The sequence below is a fragment of the Amblyomma americanum genome, chromosome 8 (genome assembly GCF_052857255.1).
Source record: "Amblyomma americanum isolate KBUSLIRL-KWMA chromosome 8, ASM5285725v1, whole genome shotgun sequence".
NCBI lineage: Eukaryota > Metazoa > Arthropoda > Arachnida > Ixodida > Ixodidae > Amblyomma > Amblyomma americanum.
In genome coordinates, this window is record NC_135504.1 from 34043946 (window position 1) to 34059714 (window position 15769).

Sequence of the window (15769 nt, forward strand, 5' to 3'; positions counted from 1 at the left end):
TAAATGGTTTTTGTGTGTGTGTGTGTGAACCGCTGGCACTGGCAAGCTTCGGAAAGGTGAGCTTGAGGGTTTCCCGCATCATCAAGACACACGGTGCACTCGATTCAAAATGACGTTAAAGATCCCCGGGTGGTCGAAATTGTTCCGGAGCCCTCCACTACGGCACCTCTGTCTTCCTTTCTTCTTTCACTCCCTCCTTTATCCCTTCCCTTACGGCGCGGTTCAGGTGTCCAACGACATATGAGACACATACTGCGTCATTTCCTTTCCCCAAAAACCAACCAACCACTCCCCATAAGCAAACCCTGTGCCTGGTTCATTTAAATTAAATTTGTATATGCATACAGGACTGGTTGGGCTGGGCACATGCTTATAAAGGTTAAGAGGCTTCTGATGTGAAAGGCAACACGAGACGAACGTTTGGTTGTGTGTGTGTGTGTGTGTGTGTGTGTGTGTGTGTGTGTGTGTGTGTGTGTGTGTGTGTGTGTGTGTGTGTGTGTGTGTGTGTGTGTGTGTGTGTGTGTGTGTGTGTGTGTGTGTGTGTGTGTGTGTGTGTGTGTGTGTGTGTGTGTGTGTGTGTGTGTGTGTGTGTGTGTGTGTGTTTTCCGTTGCATCGTAATTCTCATAAGCTATTCATATAGCTGTCAGTTCATACTACTTGTCCTGGTAATCACAGTGTCCTTGCAGAGGGACCCAATGTCATGGCAACTACATGCCAGCAGCATTTTTTTAAATGTAAAAGAAGACTGTTGTATGCAAGGAGCTTAACTGTTATTTCTGTTTCAGGTGGCGAGTCCACATCATCAACGCTACCGGTAATCAACATCAGCATTCCAGACCAAGCGGACGCACTGTCCAAAGAAAAAAGCTTCTCATCGTCATCATCCTCGGGAGTCGGGCCTGAAGACATTGATGTCACCGACGTTGAGCTTGCCTGTGATGAATCGACAGCCTCTCCGCCCGACGTCAACGTTCGGCGCGCATCACCTGACAGCGGATCGACCGACAAAGTGGCCGTCGCTGACCTGAGGTCGTGTGCCCTCGAGTCCGAGGAGCTGCAGTCCACCAGCCCTCTGGCCGCGGAGGAGTGTGCCGAGGCCGGAGGGTCTGCGGAGGCCGCGGCCTCCGCAGACTCCGAACTCTTTACCGAGCCCCCACAGGCGTCAAGGTCTGCCTTGACCAGTGGGAGCACATCGTCGTCGCCCTCGGGGTCCGACGAAGAGTCGGAGACGACGAGCACATCGACATCCAAGCTTCGCTACCTGCTCCCAAATTATCCCGAACTGAGCAAGGCGGTCGACCCGGACTCGAGCGAGTCGACGTCTTGGACGTTTTCAGCCGAGTTTCCGTCGTCCCTGCGGACTACGGTAGGCGCCGACGCGACCGATGACGAGGACGAAGAAGGCGACGCCCGAACGCCAACGACGGCCGCAGCGGCGACTGCCGGCGGCGACGCAGCGACCGTGGCTCCCGTTGTTGTCGCCGAAGAGAACAATGGTGACCTTGTTGGAATCCAGCCCGGCAGTGACTCCGTGTCGTGACCGTGGCATAGTTGCACCTCTTAGAACCAGTTGTAATTTTTTTCGTGAGTGCCGCGGGGCAGAGTTATCTGCGTCGCCCTCTCGCGGTCGTCGGGGAGAGTTGCCTCCGAGGGCTGCTGCCGAAACGGGATTTCTGCCACAGGACACCTTTGCAGCGCACCGTACTGTTGTCCCCCAGCACAGCGCTCCTGACACTGTTTAGCAGCTGCAGCACAGCCCCACTGCACGGGAAAAAAAAGAAGTGGGGCCATCGCTGCCGCGGCGTCGTGAAGCAAGTCCCGGTTTCTCCGGGAAAAAAAAAAATATTCAAGCGCAAACTCAAGTCGAGCTCATGTTCCCCTCTATCAACATACCTGTTTCCATAGCGTCTCCTGCAGAACCGCCGCCGACCAAGTGCATGTGGAAGGCGAATGAATGAGCCATGTGAGGTGCCTGCCATACTACCGTCGCACGTTCGATTTGACCCTTGTTTGACGCGAGCTGTGATGACAACCGGGATCACTGTCGAGCTGATTGGTGCTTCCTTTTTTCTTTGCCTGTGCTAATAACGTTCTGTTCGTGATTCAACCCTCTGCTCATTCCGTGCCAGGTGAGCTTCTCACAGCTACTTAGTGTGGCCGGCGTGAAATGCATTTGTCTGAACGCCAAACCGTCACGGCAGACTTCGCACCAGGGATGTCAGAGGCTTAAATAATGGTCTATTCACTGCGGAGCAGGCTCCGCGTTGCGTACCGCTAAAGCAGACGTTTGCCACCTCAAGTAGGCCTACTTTACTTCGTTGCCGGTGCAGTTACGCTGAAAACTTTTCAACCATACTTAGCTCGACGTAAAATTCACGCTCCGACTGTAGCCCCTGTCTGCTACATTCATTCTGTGTAACGAACTGTCGCCGTATTTCCTGAGCTGCTTAGTTTGCGAATCAGCCTCCCAGCTCGCGTATGTTTCACATGCTCAATACGAATGACGAGTAATTAAGCCCTCCGGAGAGCTGGTCGATGACTTATCTGGTCCCTAGAACAAAGACTGAAGAGATATAACGCCAAGCTTCTTACTTCCTGGGCTCCTTTTCGGCGAAGGGCTGCAGAAGCAAGGGTCAAGTAGAACGCGGCATTCAACGAGAAACAGATATGTACTTAGTATGTACACCCTGCGTGTTGAAGCCATTGATATTTTTTCACGACCCAAGTTGTTAAAACAGCCCACATGTGCCACGTTAGAGAGATGACTAGAACCAAGCAAAATATTCGACTGTTCCTGCCATGGAGGAAGGAAAAGGCTATAGTCGGATACAACTCAAGAACGCAGTGGCTTTTCCCCCTCAGAGGACCCCTTACAGCCAATGGCGTCGGCCGATTCTCATGAACCTGCTAGTGTGACAATGCAGGGAGCGGCGCCACAATGGGTCTATCGCCGACCATAGAGGGAAGAAACTTTCCCCTTTCATCTACCAGTCCTTGCGTTGCCACACTGGCAGGGTCATGAGAATCGGCCGACGCCACTGGCTGGAAGGGGGTCCTTTGACGGGAGGAAGCCGCTGCATTCTTGAGTTGCATCCGACTATAGGAGAGGTCATTCCCAAACGCTGAACGCAGCGTGAAGAATAGTCTGGAGAACTTCACGCGGGCCATTTTCTTTCTCAGCCTGAAGGCCATCTTGGCAAGCCCACCAGAGTAACCATGTCGTTCACTAAGTTATGACGTGTTGGCAGATTTCTGAATCGAGAACGGACAAAAGGAGAAGTAAAATAAGGAGGACGAAATAGGAATACCGGCATGCCAAGATGGCCGCGCGTCCATGCCCGGCATTACAAAAGGCGGCGCCATGGCCTCGCGTAATCTTTTTCTTCCTTCATGGTTTCTGCCAATCCCAAGGTGAGGCTAGTCCCAAGAATGGTGCTGCCCATGCCTCTTATGTCACAATCGCCAGCAATCGTTTAGATGTATCGCGTCTCTTTCTTTTTACATAGTGTGTAATTAACGAGCATGTCAGCGTCCTAGAGATAAACCATGTTGGATATGCGTTAACCAAGGATGTACTAGGCGATTTCATAAACGTTGACCTTCGTTTGCGTGTGTAGCAAACAGAGCATTCACGGTGGTAGTGCACTCGTATCGCAGTGCTTTAGTATGCCCCGTGTGCAGTAGGGAAGAAGTCTTGTTTTTTCTAAAAAAATGCTGACATGTTTCAAACCTAAGCATGGAATCTATAAGTTCAGCGCTTATGGTTCAGAAGTGGCTAGGAAGCTTTCTTGAATGGTAGTTGCCTGGCTATAGTCACTGAACTATGGGGGGCGAAAATGAAGGGTAAAAAAAGGTATAAAAACAGGTGTCCGCGATTTTTCATGTTTTTGTCATACGTTGTAGCTCTGTCAAGCACCTTGTAGGCTAAGTTGTGCTTGAACAGGAAGTTGCATGGTTTGAACATGTAACGCTGCGGTGTTAGCGCCATTAATAGACGGTGGTTCAGAGGAATTTTAGTGCCGAACATTTCCCGCGAAGGAAGAAAAAATCTTTTAATCGCTTTTATTTTTTGACAACATAACTATATAAGGGCTGCTGCTTTACAGTGGCTGAGATTACTTAAAGAGGACTAAGTTGGGCACGTTTAGGCAACTGCAAGATTACGCATAGTCCTTGATTACGTAACCTTTCATAGACAGCACTGGTGCAATCTGAAGTTTTAACGTTTGCTTATTTTTTTACGCGGCGTTTATAGTATACACCAAGATGACATCAGGAGCATAAAATCCACCAAGCGTCGTAAAAGAATTTTACGTTTTAGAAACTTGGACCCATTCACTTTTTGCAGAAAAGAGCACGTTCTTAGTTGTTATAACTGTTGTTTATTTATTTTCTCGTTCTTACGAACTCAGAAATGACACACTGCTGTTCCTTTCCTTTCTGTTTTTGTGTGCTCAATAAGTTTCTTATTATAATTATTTGTGCGTTTTCACACAGCTCGAACTGCAAGAATAAGGCACCCACTTGCCAAACATTGCGCAGAAAAAAAAATTGCGTGTTTTTCGAGGTAAAACACCAGTTGTGAGATTTTTAACCATTTCAAACAAAATTTACGTTTAGCTTTTAGAGAACCAGCCGCCGTCATATCTGTGTGAAGCCGAAAGGTGCCATTTACCAGGGTCCCTTCGTTTCTATAGTTCCTTATAGCTGCATATTCCCAACTACTTCCACCCAAGCTGACCATACCGTGAGAAAAAGAGTGAGCATGGCGCACACTTTGTATAAATCTACACCCACATGCACGCAACCCGAACGAGAATTTCTTCTCTCCACAACAATGTAACCACGCTCGCGCAGTCAAGTGAAAACGACATCCAGCCACCGACCTGATAACAACAAGTAGCGCAGATAATTGGCCCAACATTGGTAAATTATTAGCAGAAGCCGGTCCAACAAAGGGCCAAGGTAAAGCCAATATTGGGCCGATTACCTGTGCGAGTTGTATACGCTAGCCTCTCATCATGTGTACATTATCTGGAAAACCAGTCAGGAGCCCTCTCTGTCGTCCCCAGGCTCGTCACGTCGGAGCCAAGGTGCACATAGAAGCTCCGTTAGAAGTTTGATATAAAAGAAAAACCGATTACGCCGCGAGAACTCAGAAATTCAGAGTCCGATCACCGTCATACGGACATCGTGAAGCATCTTTTATCTGCCGGCTTATGTATAGGAGTCTCCATTATAGCGACGAGAAGGGGAGAGAAACGCCTCATCTTCTAAAATAGTTTTCATTTTCGCTGTTTGTTGTTGTTGATGACAACCCAAGCAGCACAGGTAATCGGCCCAATATTGGAACGACATTGGCAAATGCTGGTTCTACAGAGGACCAGTGTAAAACCATCCATCTCCAATATTGGCCCAATCACCTGCGCTGCTTGGGAAAGCATGCATTCGCTGCATCCCACAGTGCTGTGTCGGGCGACCGGAAGAAACGCAGAAGATATGCAAGCCAAGGCCACAGAGCGATGTCGCCCTCTCTAGACGGGGGAAGAAAGGACGCTTTCTTTTTCTTTCTTCGCTGATATTTAGCAGAATCTCCCGCGCGCTTTTGTCGCGTTTCGTCGCGCTGTCGTCGCTTGCGTGTGTTTTGCCTCTTCCTTGGTTGCCGCTTGCCGCCACTCTGTATGCGGCGGCATTGCGACGCTAAGCTTATCTTGCCGCAAGTCCTGAAGTCGCAAATGTGTGCGTTCGGGGTTATCAACCAGGCTTGACCCCTGCAAACCATTGCGAAAGAAAGCGGTTCCTGAATTTCCGAACGCAAACGGAGCGCGAACCGACTATCCATACACCCTTCAAAGATATTCATTTTTCTTTATTGTGTCCTTGGGAGTGCTCTAGTAAAGCAAAAGGTTGCTACTGCTGATTAACCGTTTCCTGTGGCGAGCGTTAGAGCAATGTTTCGCCGTAGAGCTCTGTGTGGCTTCAACCGAGCAGCTTTCAATTGTGGTTATGTGTCTGCCCCTCAAACTCATGTCCACGCTAGCTCCATCCATCAGCTGTAAAAGTGACGTGTAAGTGTGGTTTGCACTGCTTTTACGCTGTTTGAATTGTGATGCGGGCACCTACAAAGCACGTGAGAGACGCGAAGACCACAGCAGGATTATTTCCTTCGTGTTCCTAGAAGCTTGGCCTTCTCTCTGTGGATCGAAAGGCGTTAGGAGCTATCTTTCAAGCCACCCCAAATCAGTGCACTAGGACTTTGGCTAGATATAGCTCCGAACACGGCCAGAAGGTTAGAGTGCACTGATACCAAAAATGGTTGGCACTGCAGAATGTAAACTTCGTTCAATCTTTGATGTTGTTGAGCAGATGCAAGCGGATAAGCACTGTACGGCTTGATTCGGATATAAGCTTTGTCTTGTCGAAACCGTTCAGTTTGACACGCATTATCCGATGCGCTTTGTTTTCCAGCTTCAACCGACCCGACCTTTCGTGTGTAAGAAGAAAAAAAATGCCTCCAGCCATTCTTAATGGCTTGTGTTTGTTGGCACCTATGACACACATCTCCTTGGGACCACTCAATCCTTTCGCGCGTTTCTGTTGGCATCTTTCGAGAGCTTGAACGTGAGCCTCACTGTACACTACGTAGCCAGCTCTCGGGCTTCGCCGTGTGATGCTAGAAATCCCATGTGCCTCATACAACTTTTCATAGCTTGCGCAGCTACAGTGTTTCTCATTATCAGCTACCGTGTTTCTTCTCATTAGGCTGTCGAGTCACAGCAATGTGTGTGCGTGTGTGATGTCGCATCCAGGGGTTTTCGAGGCCGTTCTGACTGCTCTATTCTTTGGCTCAGGAATTTAAGCTCGCTTCAGCGGTGGGATTGTTGAATATCAAGCCGGGCTTCATGATATTCACCTGGTCAACCATTTCAAGAAGGCAGAGGCATTAAGATGAGTTAAAAAGGGAACGGTTGCAAATAAACTCACTTCGAGCGCTCTGTAGTTCTGTTTGTCAAAGGGAACAGGTGGACGTTGTTTGGCGGTTATTTTGAGCACAGAAAACGGCAATGCGGTGCGAAGCCCTCGTAGTGGAATGTGTATTTCAGACCTTCGCGCAGTTCGTCGCTATGCAACACAGGTGCGTGAACATAGCTGCAGGCTGTGTCCTGTTAAACACGACCTTAGGAAGTGTACACAGGTGCTTGAACCCAGTTTAGAAGTCGCATAACCATTGCAGCCTCACGTTACGACAAGAAAAAAATCCTTACCGGACTGAATGTGCTGGAAGTCTTCTATAACAGGCCCTCTCTGTTGTCTCTATATAGGTTCACTGCCTACTCCCGACTGTGATGTTGGAAGCTTGACGGACAGGTTAGCTACGAAACAAAAGGTATACTCTCGACACCCGCTGTATTCACCACTTTAGATATGTGGACGAGTAGACCTTTCTAACGCGCTCGAGTGCTTAAGGACGAAGTGCGAAATGGTAGACTGTTAATTTTCGCTAGAATTCCGAACTTGTACATACGTAGGGACATCCTACCGACTTTCCAGGGTTCACTTCCCCAGATGTGAAGAGACCAACTACAGAGGGTCGCGTTAACGAATTCCTCCTCCCCTTTCTTTGTTATTTTGAAGGCCTCGGTGACAAATATACGCTATCAACTTTACAAAACGCGCACGATGCCTGTCTATCATGTGTCAAGAAATATCAAGGCGTTTTCTTTTAGGCATTACATCTTTCGGTGGTGCATTTACTAAGCATGCCGAAATGTGACATGAAGTAGGTGCAAGGCAGTTAACCTTGTACTTGTTTCGCGCAGCTTGGTAAACGCGAGGAAGCAATAGGTAGGTGTAAGCTGCTTGTCAACCTTGTATACTGTGTGCGATGTTGGTGAAAACGTGTTGGCATGCAGCATTCAGCTTTGGTATTTCTGTACTGAGCTCCGAACTGCTGCTCAAAAATATATATGTATACACAAGAACAAGCGTGATTGTGTGCACATCACCACTTATTGCATTAATAAAAATACGTCTTCAGTATTGTGATTTTCAACGGGAGCACCTTCACTGTGCGCATCGGTTAATGAAGGCTAGAAGGGAGCGAAGTGTGGAGTTCTGTACAGTTTTTCTCTTTTTTTCACATACTCCTCGTGTCATTCACTGTGCCACTATTCCATTGCAAATACCTTCATGCGCGGCAAGGTTATCTTCACAAGGCCTTAATGCGAGGAATCACTCACCGTCGTCTGTTTGCCTTCCTGTATCTTGGAGCGCTTCGGCTGTGTGTGTCAAAAGCTGATCTAAAGCATATGTGGCGCCTGTTCCATCGTTTTCTCAACGCTCCCTCCTGCCTGATAGCAGTATTGGCTGGACGGCAGCATAAGACGAAGCTGGGTACAGGAACTTTGCTGCGAATGCATCAACCCCTGTTAAAACAAGTGCTAATTGGAAGCTGTGTTTGTTAGCTTTACTTTGCGGGATACGGTGACGAAGGCGGGTGTTCAAGAGTGCTGAAATTGTCGAGATGGTACTTGTTGCTTGCTTCATCACTGGCAGCTGACTGGAAAAGCGCGTGGCTGAAAGTGTGACTCGCTCTGTGGCCAAAGCGAGTAAGCTGTGATCCTGTTAATTCAAACGAGAAATGTGTCGCTGGGGAACAAGCCTTTTTTTTTTCTTTTTGTTACGTCATTATTAAAATAACAAATTCCACAAGTTCATTGTCTGTACAGTTTCTTTCTTTCACTACGTCACAGCGTCGTCCCCTGGCGGACAAGTCGCAAAGCGTTCTGGAAGTATACAAAGCAATGGATCCTAATAGGTCCGATCGCCAGCGCCATCACTTCATGCTGCGGTAGTCTGTTCAAAAGAGCCGCTAAAGAGAAATACTGGATCAAGCCAGATCGATAAACTAATGTTCAGCAATAAAAAATCCCTCGTGAAACGTTCCATACGACGATCCCTTCAATTCAGTAAGCTTTCCGTGTGGCTTGTAAGGAGACCACAGAATATATGGGGCGTCCTAACTAAAGACAACCAAGGTTTTTAAACATACAGTGTGCCCTACCCCAGTGAAACGAACTGGGGGCTTTTGAGAGTCGCGTGATGCAGTCTTCAATATTTGTTTTGTTCTCCAAAGTTAATAAATAAAGCGCAGTTAGCTAGCTTTTTAATTATTGGCTTCAGGAACAAAGTATCGATTCAAAAGTTGTAGATCGTCTTCAAAAAATGCTCACTGAAATGTTTGCCGCCCGGTACCGTTCACATAAAGTAGTTTTAGTTTAGTAGTTTAGCTATATAAAGGTATATAGTTATATATAAACTTATGCAGAGTTATATAAGTAGTTTGGTTATATTAAGTACTTCTTTGGCGGCCTTAAAAGATAACACCTCGCGATAGAGAAAAATTGCACCTAACAGCAGTGCTGGTACAGTGTTCCAAGGCTATATATATATATATATATATATATATATATATATATATATATATATATATATATATATATATATATATATATATATATATATATATATATATATATATATATATATATATATATATATATGTATAGTCTCAGAAAACAAAAGCTGCTTTTCTCTTAAGCACCCTCCTCGCTGGTGCTTTGCGTGTGCACTGGACGAGAGATGTGCCCCAGCAGATGGTCACGCGTGGTAGATCTTTTAATGACGTTAAGTAATTAAATGTGCATAAATTGTACCTTGGTGAAAACATTTCAGCCAGTTGTTTTTCAAGACAATCTGCAACTTATGAATTGACGCTTTGTTCCTGAAGCCAATAATTATAAAGTTAGCTAACTACCCTTTAATAATTAACTTCGTATGATAAAAATACTGCACACTAGGCCACGCGACACTCAACAGCCCTAATTGATTTCACTGGGCGAAGACACTCCGTATTTTTTAAAAGCTCGGTTATTTTTACCTGGGATTCATGCAGTCACGCGCAAAGCGCATACGGAGATGAACTCATACGGACTCCGTTTGCCCTCATATACATAATATGGAAATCATGCGGAAAATATTCTGCAGGGATATGGAAACCATACAGAAAACGGAAAAGGCTTACGGACATCCACAAAGCTTTCGCATCATATATAGACACTCTAATCCCACAATTCAGTGTGTGTGGATGGTACGTACAGTCTTGGTCAAAAGTCTTCAGGCCAAAGGCTTTTTGCTTCAGCCGCATAACAGAGCCGTCACGGCACTATTAAACCCCGAATGACCTTTAAATGCTAGCAGAAGGTTCCTTCTTGCGGTAGAGAAGCTTCCTGCTTGACTTGTGTTTTGAATGATCCGCTACATGAAGCATGCTATAGAATGTCCTTCACTGGGGACATCCATTTCGCTGCAGGTGAACGTTGTGGCCCGAGGACTTTTGACGGGGGGTGTACTTACGGAACGTTTCAGCAGGGATAAACGATTTAGACCAAAAACGGAGGCTTTGGTAAGCCGAGAAATTTGGTTAAAAGTTGTAGACAAGCGGTGACGACGCTGTCGAACTCTGGTACCTGCGACTGCTGGCGTACATAATAATAATAATTGGTTTTGGGGGAAAGGAAATGGCGCAGTATCTGTCCCGTATATCGTTGGACACCTGAACTGCGCCGTAAGGGAAGGGATAAAGGAGGGAGTGAAATAAGAAAGGAAGAATAGGTGCCGTAGTGTAGGGCTCCGGAATAATTTCGACCACCTGGGGATCTTTAACGTGCACTGACAGCGCACAGCACACGGGCGCCTTAGCGTTTTTCCTCCATCGAAACGCAGCCGCCGCGGTCGGGTTCGAACCCGGGAACTCCGGATCAGTAGTCGAGCGCCCTGACCACAGCCACCGCGGCGGGTGCTGACGTACTGGCTTTGCAAAAATACGCAAGCAACAAGGATTGGTGGTGGGCAATGCGACTGGCCCTCTTAAGCCCCGAAGGGGTGAAAACCAATGTTCCCACCCTGCAGAAGTCTAGAGCGTCCATTTCAACAAGAAAATCGCAGCACGGCTTTGTTTCCGTTCCACACCACTCCGTCAGCGCTTTGACGCGCCACTGGGGAACGTCTGATTCGCCGAAATCTGATAAATCAGTGAAATGTCGCAGTTTCTTCCACGCTGCGCGCGGATTTAAGATGAACGACGAAATTAGGGAAGCAATTTTGCGCACTGCAAAAGTATATTAGCGCAAAAAACTCTCATAATCTCCTAAAAGTAATCTACCGATATGATCACTGTTTCTTGCGCGACACTGCAAGAATGCAAGGATAGCTGCAATCTTCGTAAATTGTCGCGGACGCAGGGGCTAACTCGAACCCGGGCTGCGTTGGGTAGCGTGTCCGAGCCTTCGAGCTGAGGAAAGATGGAACTTGAAGTTTGGGAAAACGAAAACAAGCGGGTTTAATAGCAATTTGGCAAAACTTATTTAGTGCGATGTCAGTGCACGTTAAGGATCCCCAGGTGGTCTAAATTATTCCGGGGCCCTCCACTACGGCACCTCTAAGTCTTCCTTTCTTCTTTCACTCCCTCCTTTATCCCTTCCCTTACGGCGCGGTTCAGGTGTCCGCCGATATATGAGACAGGTACTGCGCCATTTCCTTCCCCCAAAAACCAATTATTATTATTATTATTATTAAAGCTTATTTACATATTTAAGAAAAAGCAGTCAAAAATTAAGAGTTCATGCGTCTAGCGACTGGATGAGCCATGTGGCCAGGGCCCAGAGCGTGCTTTCTCACTAAGCACGCTCCTTAAATCACCTAAGGTTCCGCCCTTTCATCAGGCGGTGGCCAATCCAACACGGGGCACATTTCTCCAAGATGGGAAAAGTTGCACAGCACATAGCAAGCGGAGTCACCCGTGGGAATGGGCGAGGAGAAATCACGAGTCCTCTGCTGTTTCCTACAGAGGTGCAAACGTTGGGCGAACGGCTCCCTGTCTCCGAAAAACACAGCTGATGCGTGCGGCGCCGCGGGCCTCAACTTCGGCGAGCTCTCTATGATGAGGCCGGCTCCTGTCGGACACGGTTAATTACTCGAAGGCACCGTTCCCCTATTCCCCTGTCGTCTGTCCATCGTCGGTCGCTGCCCCAGGCTTCCTTCTTGCTGGGGACCAGTCAAAGGGGAGGCCATCCCTACCAAGCCAGGCGTGAGAAAACAGGCATCCTTTTTTTTTTTTGTGGGGTCATCGGATGATCAAACGTCGTGTCGTGTCAAGCGTCGTGTCGTAACAAAGTCTACAGCATTCGCTGCAGTTTAAAATGACCCAGGAAGTGAATCTTCCGTTCCTCACGTATGAAAGAGCCAAATAGATCAAGAGACAATTTGCTCGGAAGTATGAAGGAATGAAAAAAAAATAAGCAGCGGCATATAACGACAAGCGGCCAAGCCAAAACGTTGGCTTAACTTAACCACTGGTTAACCATTACGAAGCTAATTAAATACCGAAGCCAACGCGAATCAAGTTAACGAGATCTCATGCGGCTGCTCGGCGCAGTGCATGATGGGGCACGAACTTCATGCAAGGGGCCAACAATCTCCTCATTTCGTCTGTTAGACTCCTCCCTCGGGAAAAAGCCGCCACGTTGGCTCAGTGGCTATGGTGCTCGACTGCTGACCCAAAAGACGCGGGTTCGATCCTGGCCGCGGCGGTCGCGTTTCGATGGAGGCAAAATGCTAGAGGCCAGTGTGCTGTGCGATGTCAGCGCACGGTAAAGAATCCCAGGTGGTCGCAATTACCCGGAGCCCTCCACTACGATGTCCCTCGTAGCCTGAGTCGCTTTGGATGTTAAACCGCATAATCCCAAAACTTAAACCTTGGGGGAAAGCCGCAACTACCTAAGTCTCCAAAGCCACGGCTAAGCAAAGCACGCTTGAGGGCGCTGTAACCCACATTTAAAGCTGGACCTTTCCCCAAAGCGGCTCACATGACGCGCATCCGGCAACTCAAGGCATCATGAATCTTGTACGCTCTGTCGAGGAAAAAAGTAACTGACCCCCCCTCCAAGTTCTGCGCCGGTCTCGACACCAGGAGTGCATCGTCAGGTAGCGTCCGCATGCAGTGCGGCACAAAATCACTGGAACTGGGAAAGTACTGCATCCGTTTTCTCTGCGCCTCTGATTCGCTCCCTGTGGTCACGCGTCGCCATGAATGTTCCCACGGCTTTCCGGTCGCCGGTTCCGAAGTTCGAAGACGGCTGCGCGGCGTGCTGCAGAGCGTGTTGCGTCGCGCTTAGCGTTTTGAAAAAACCTAGAGTCGGGCAGAACTCAAGAACTGAGCGGCTTTTGCACACCTTTTCTCAGAACTTTGTTGGCGTTCCTGTCCTTTACTAACAGACACCGTGTACCGTGTTACCGTTACCGGACTACCGGGAGCCCGCGCGCCGTCAGTGCGCATGCGCGGATCACCTTCTTGGGCGCCGTCTGGCGCCAGGTACCCGGCAGTGGCGCGCGCGCCTGCCGTATCGGGACCAATCAGCGCGTGCGGACTGGCGGTAACGGTAACACGGTATGTTAAAGGTGTCTAATAGAAAGTTTAAGTCCCACCGTACGTTAAACGCAGTAACTACGGCAACTGTTACCGCGCGGCAAATATTTGAAGCCTGGCAGCAGATAGCAACGGCAACGCGTAACCGTATTTACCGTATGGCTGTCCGGCTACGCTAGAACTGTTTACCTACCGGTCGCCAGCCGCACAACGTTTAACGCGTTTGTTTCCGCTCAGGGCACCTTACAGTTTAGGTTAATTCGATATGGTAGGCGGATTCTCACCTGATCGCCTATGTACAGAAAATGAAGCGATTGTTCTCTTAGACACCCAGTTCGTAGCGATGTTTTTATATGTGAAAACAGGGTGCGGGTCATTTATTTTTGTCCCCAAGGCCGATGGGTCCACCACCCAAAGCTTAGAGCTTGGCTCGGACATCAGTCATTGAATAAAGTATTTCACCCTCCATCTCTCTTTCTCTCAGGTCTGTGCTCTTGCAGTTAATCAAATGTTTAAGCGCTTTTCGTAGGCCAGCTGTGTGCGGGCCCAAGTTCCTGGCCTGCCGCAAGATTTGGTAACTTTTGCCTACTGCTCTACATCAAACGAAGGAAACCAGGAGGAAAAAAGCTGTACACAAGATCGGCTGCCCCTGGTTCTAAGCTTATGGTTGCACGCTACTGAGACAAACACGAGGGTGGCGCAGAAACATATATCGCACCACCTTTTTTAGGCGGCTGTTCAAAACAGGGTACGTCCCCAAATGACATAGCGGGATCTACGGAGCCTCCCCCAGGACAGGACTGCACCCCATGAACAAGCTGGTGTCCAGGTCGGGGAGCATCTGTAACCATTCATTGGGTACCTGTTGGTGGGTTTCGAACCTGCCACCTCCCGCAGCTGAGGCGGACGTCGAAACCGCCAGGCCACGGCTGCGGTTGACGCCATAGACGCGGGTATGATTCTTCACCACATCACGCAGATTACCCCTAGAGGCCTAGGCGACACAGGAAAAATTGAACCTGCAAAGCAGCCCGTCAGATCTAGCCGCAAAAACCCCACACATAGGTTTTCAGCGCGTACCTCCACTCCCAGACACCAAAACTCTGAACTCTAACAACCACAGTCTTCCTGAAATTGAACCTCAGGGTTGGACGCGTAATCTCATTCTGGGAGATGATTTGCAAACACTGCAAATCCTAGGAGGATTTCACAAGTAGTACTAGATCGTGCGCAAAGGCTAAACCCAACAGTCAGTAGCTGTCATCCATACCAGCTTGTCTAATGTGTGACCTAAGCAGCCCTTGCTTGATACTACGAGTGGCAACGACAGCACCCTTGGCGCAGACCTTTCTTCACTGCGATGGAGCCTTAAGACCGATCCAGGACTCGAAGTGCACGACAACCGTGTTTCCCTCACACAGGCATCGAATGTTGGCCAGCAGTAGCTCCGGAAGCCCCAGGTCCAAAAGGGAAATAAAAGCATGGGTAAAAGCCCGGCATGGGGTACATTGTCATACACTTGCTCGACATCCGGGAAAAAAGCAGCAGTGTGCGTCCCTAGCGGCGTGCTACCTCAGCGCAGTAACCGCAATCTCCGTATGGGCAAAGTAACTGCCTTCGAACCGTCGTTCCGGACGGAAAACATCTTGAACTTCTGCGAGAAGGCCGGCTCCAGCCATGGCCAGCTCAACCCAGGCACTTCAAAAGCAGTTGCGCTAAATATATAGCAACAAAACAAAGTCGTATTTTTGTTGGCAACTATTTAAGCTATAATTCATATTTTAAACGTCTAAGTTGATTTTGTGCAGTTTTAATTTTATTTTGTTTATGATGTCGTCAGCAACGTCAGTGAGTGTCAGCAGCGATCTAGCCCACCTACCTCGCCGATAACACGCGTACCACCAGCTTCTGCCTAGCGCAAAGTAGCAATGACGATGAGGTTAAGGTCATCTTAAAACCAAATTTCGGCGTAGCAAAGAAAATGCGAACGATGGCGGAAATGCTGATATTCGTCCCTCGAAGCTACTGCTGTTTGTTTCGAGTTGCAGGGAGCCGATGTCTTGTCTCATCGATAGCAGGTAATTTTATAGATTTAGCGACTGCCTCAGATAAACGAACAACCGTGGCAGCACCACTCGGTTATAACGAACTAGGAAGCGCCGCAAACACGCCCCCGCTGTCAAAAAATGCCAGTTTCCCATCAGCGTGGAGACCGAAGAGTCTCCCAGCTCCTACATGCGCTCCAAATAAAGTGCCACCCCCAAAAAAACAACAAAAAAGGC

At 48.4% G+C, this 15769-nt stretch overlaps 1 protein-coding gene across 1 annotated transcript in view; it reads left to right on the plus strand.

Moving 5' to 3' along the window:
• LOC144101283 (voltage-dependent T-type calcium channel subunit alpha-1G-like) overlaps positions 1-8711 on the plus strand; it is a 91847-nt gene extending 83136 nt beyond the window's left edge. The window contains exon 33 of the mRNA XM_077634380.1: positions 787-8711. Within this exon, the coding sequence (XP_077490506.1) occupies positions 787-1541 (755 nt within the window). The 3' untranslated portion in view covers positions 1542-8711. The remainder of the gene's footprint in view (positions 1-786) is intronic.
• Positions 8712-15769: the final 7058 nt, after the last annotated feature.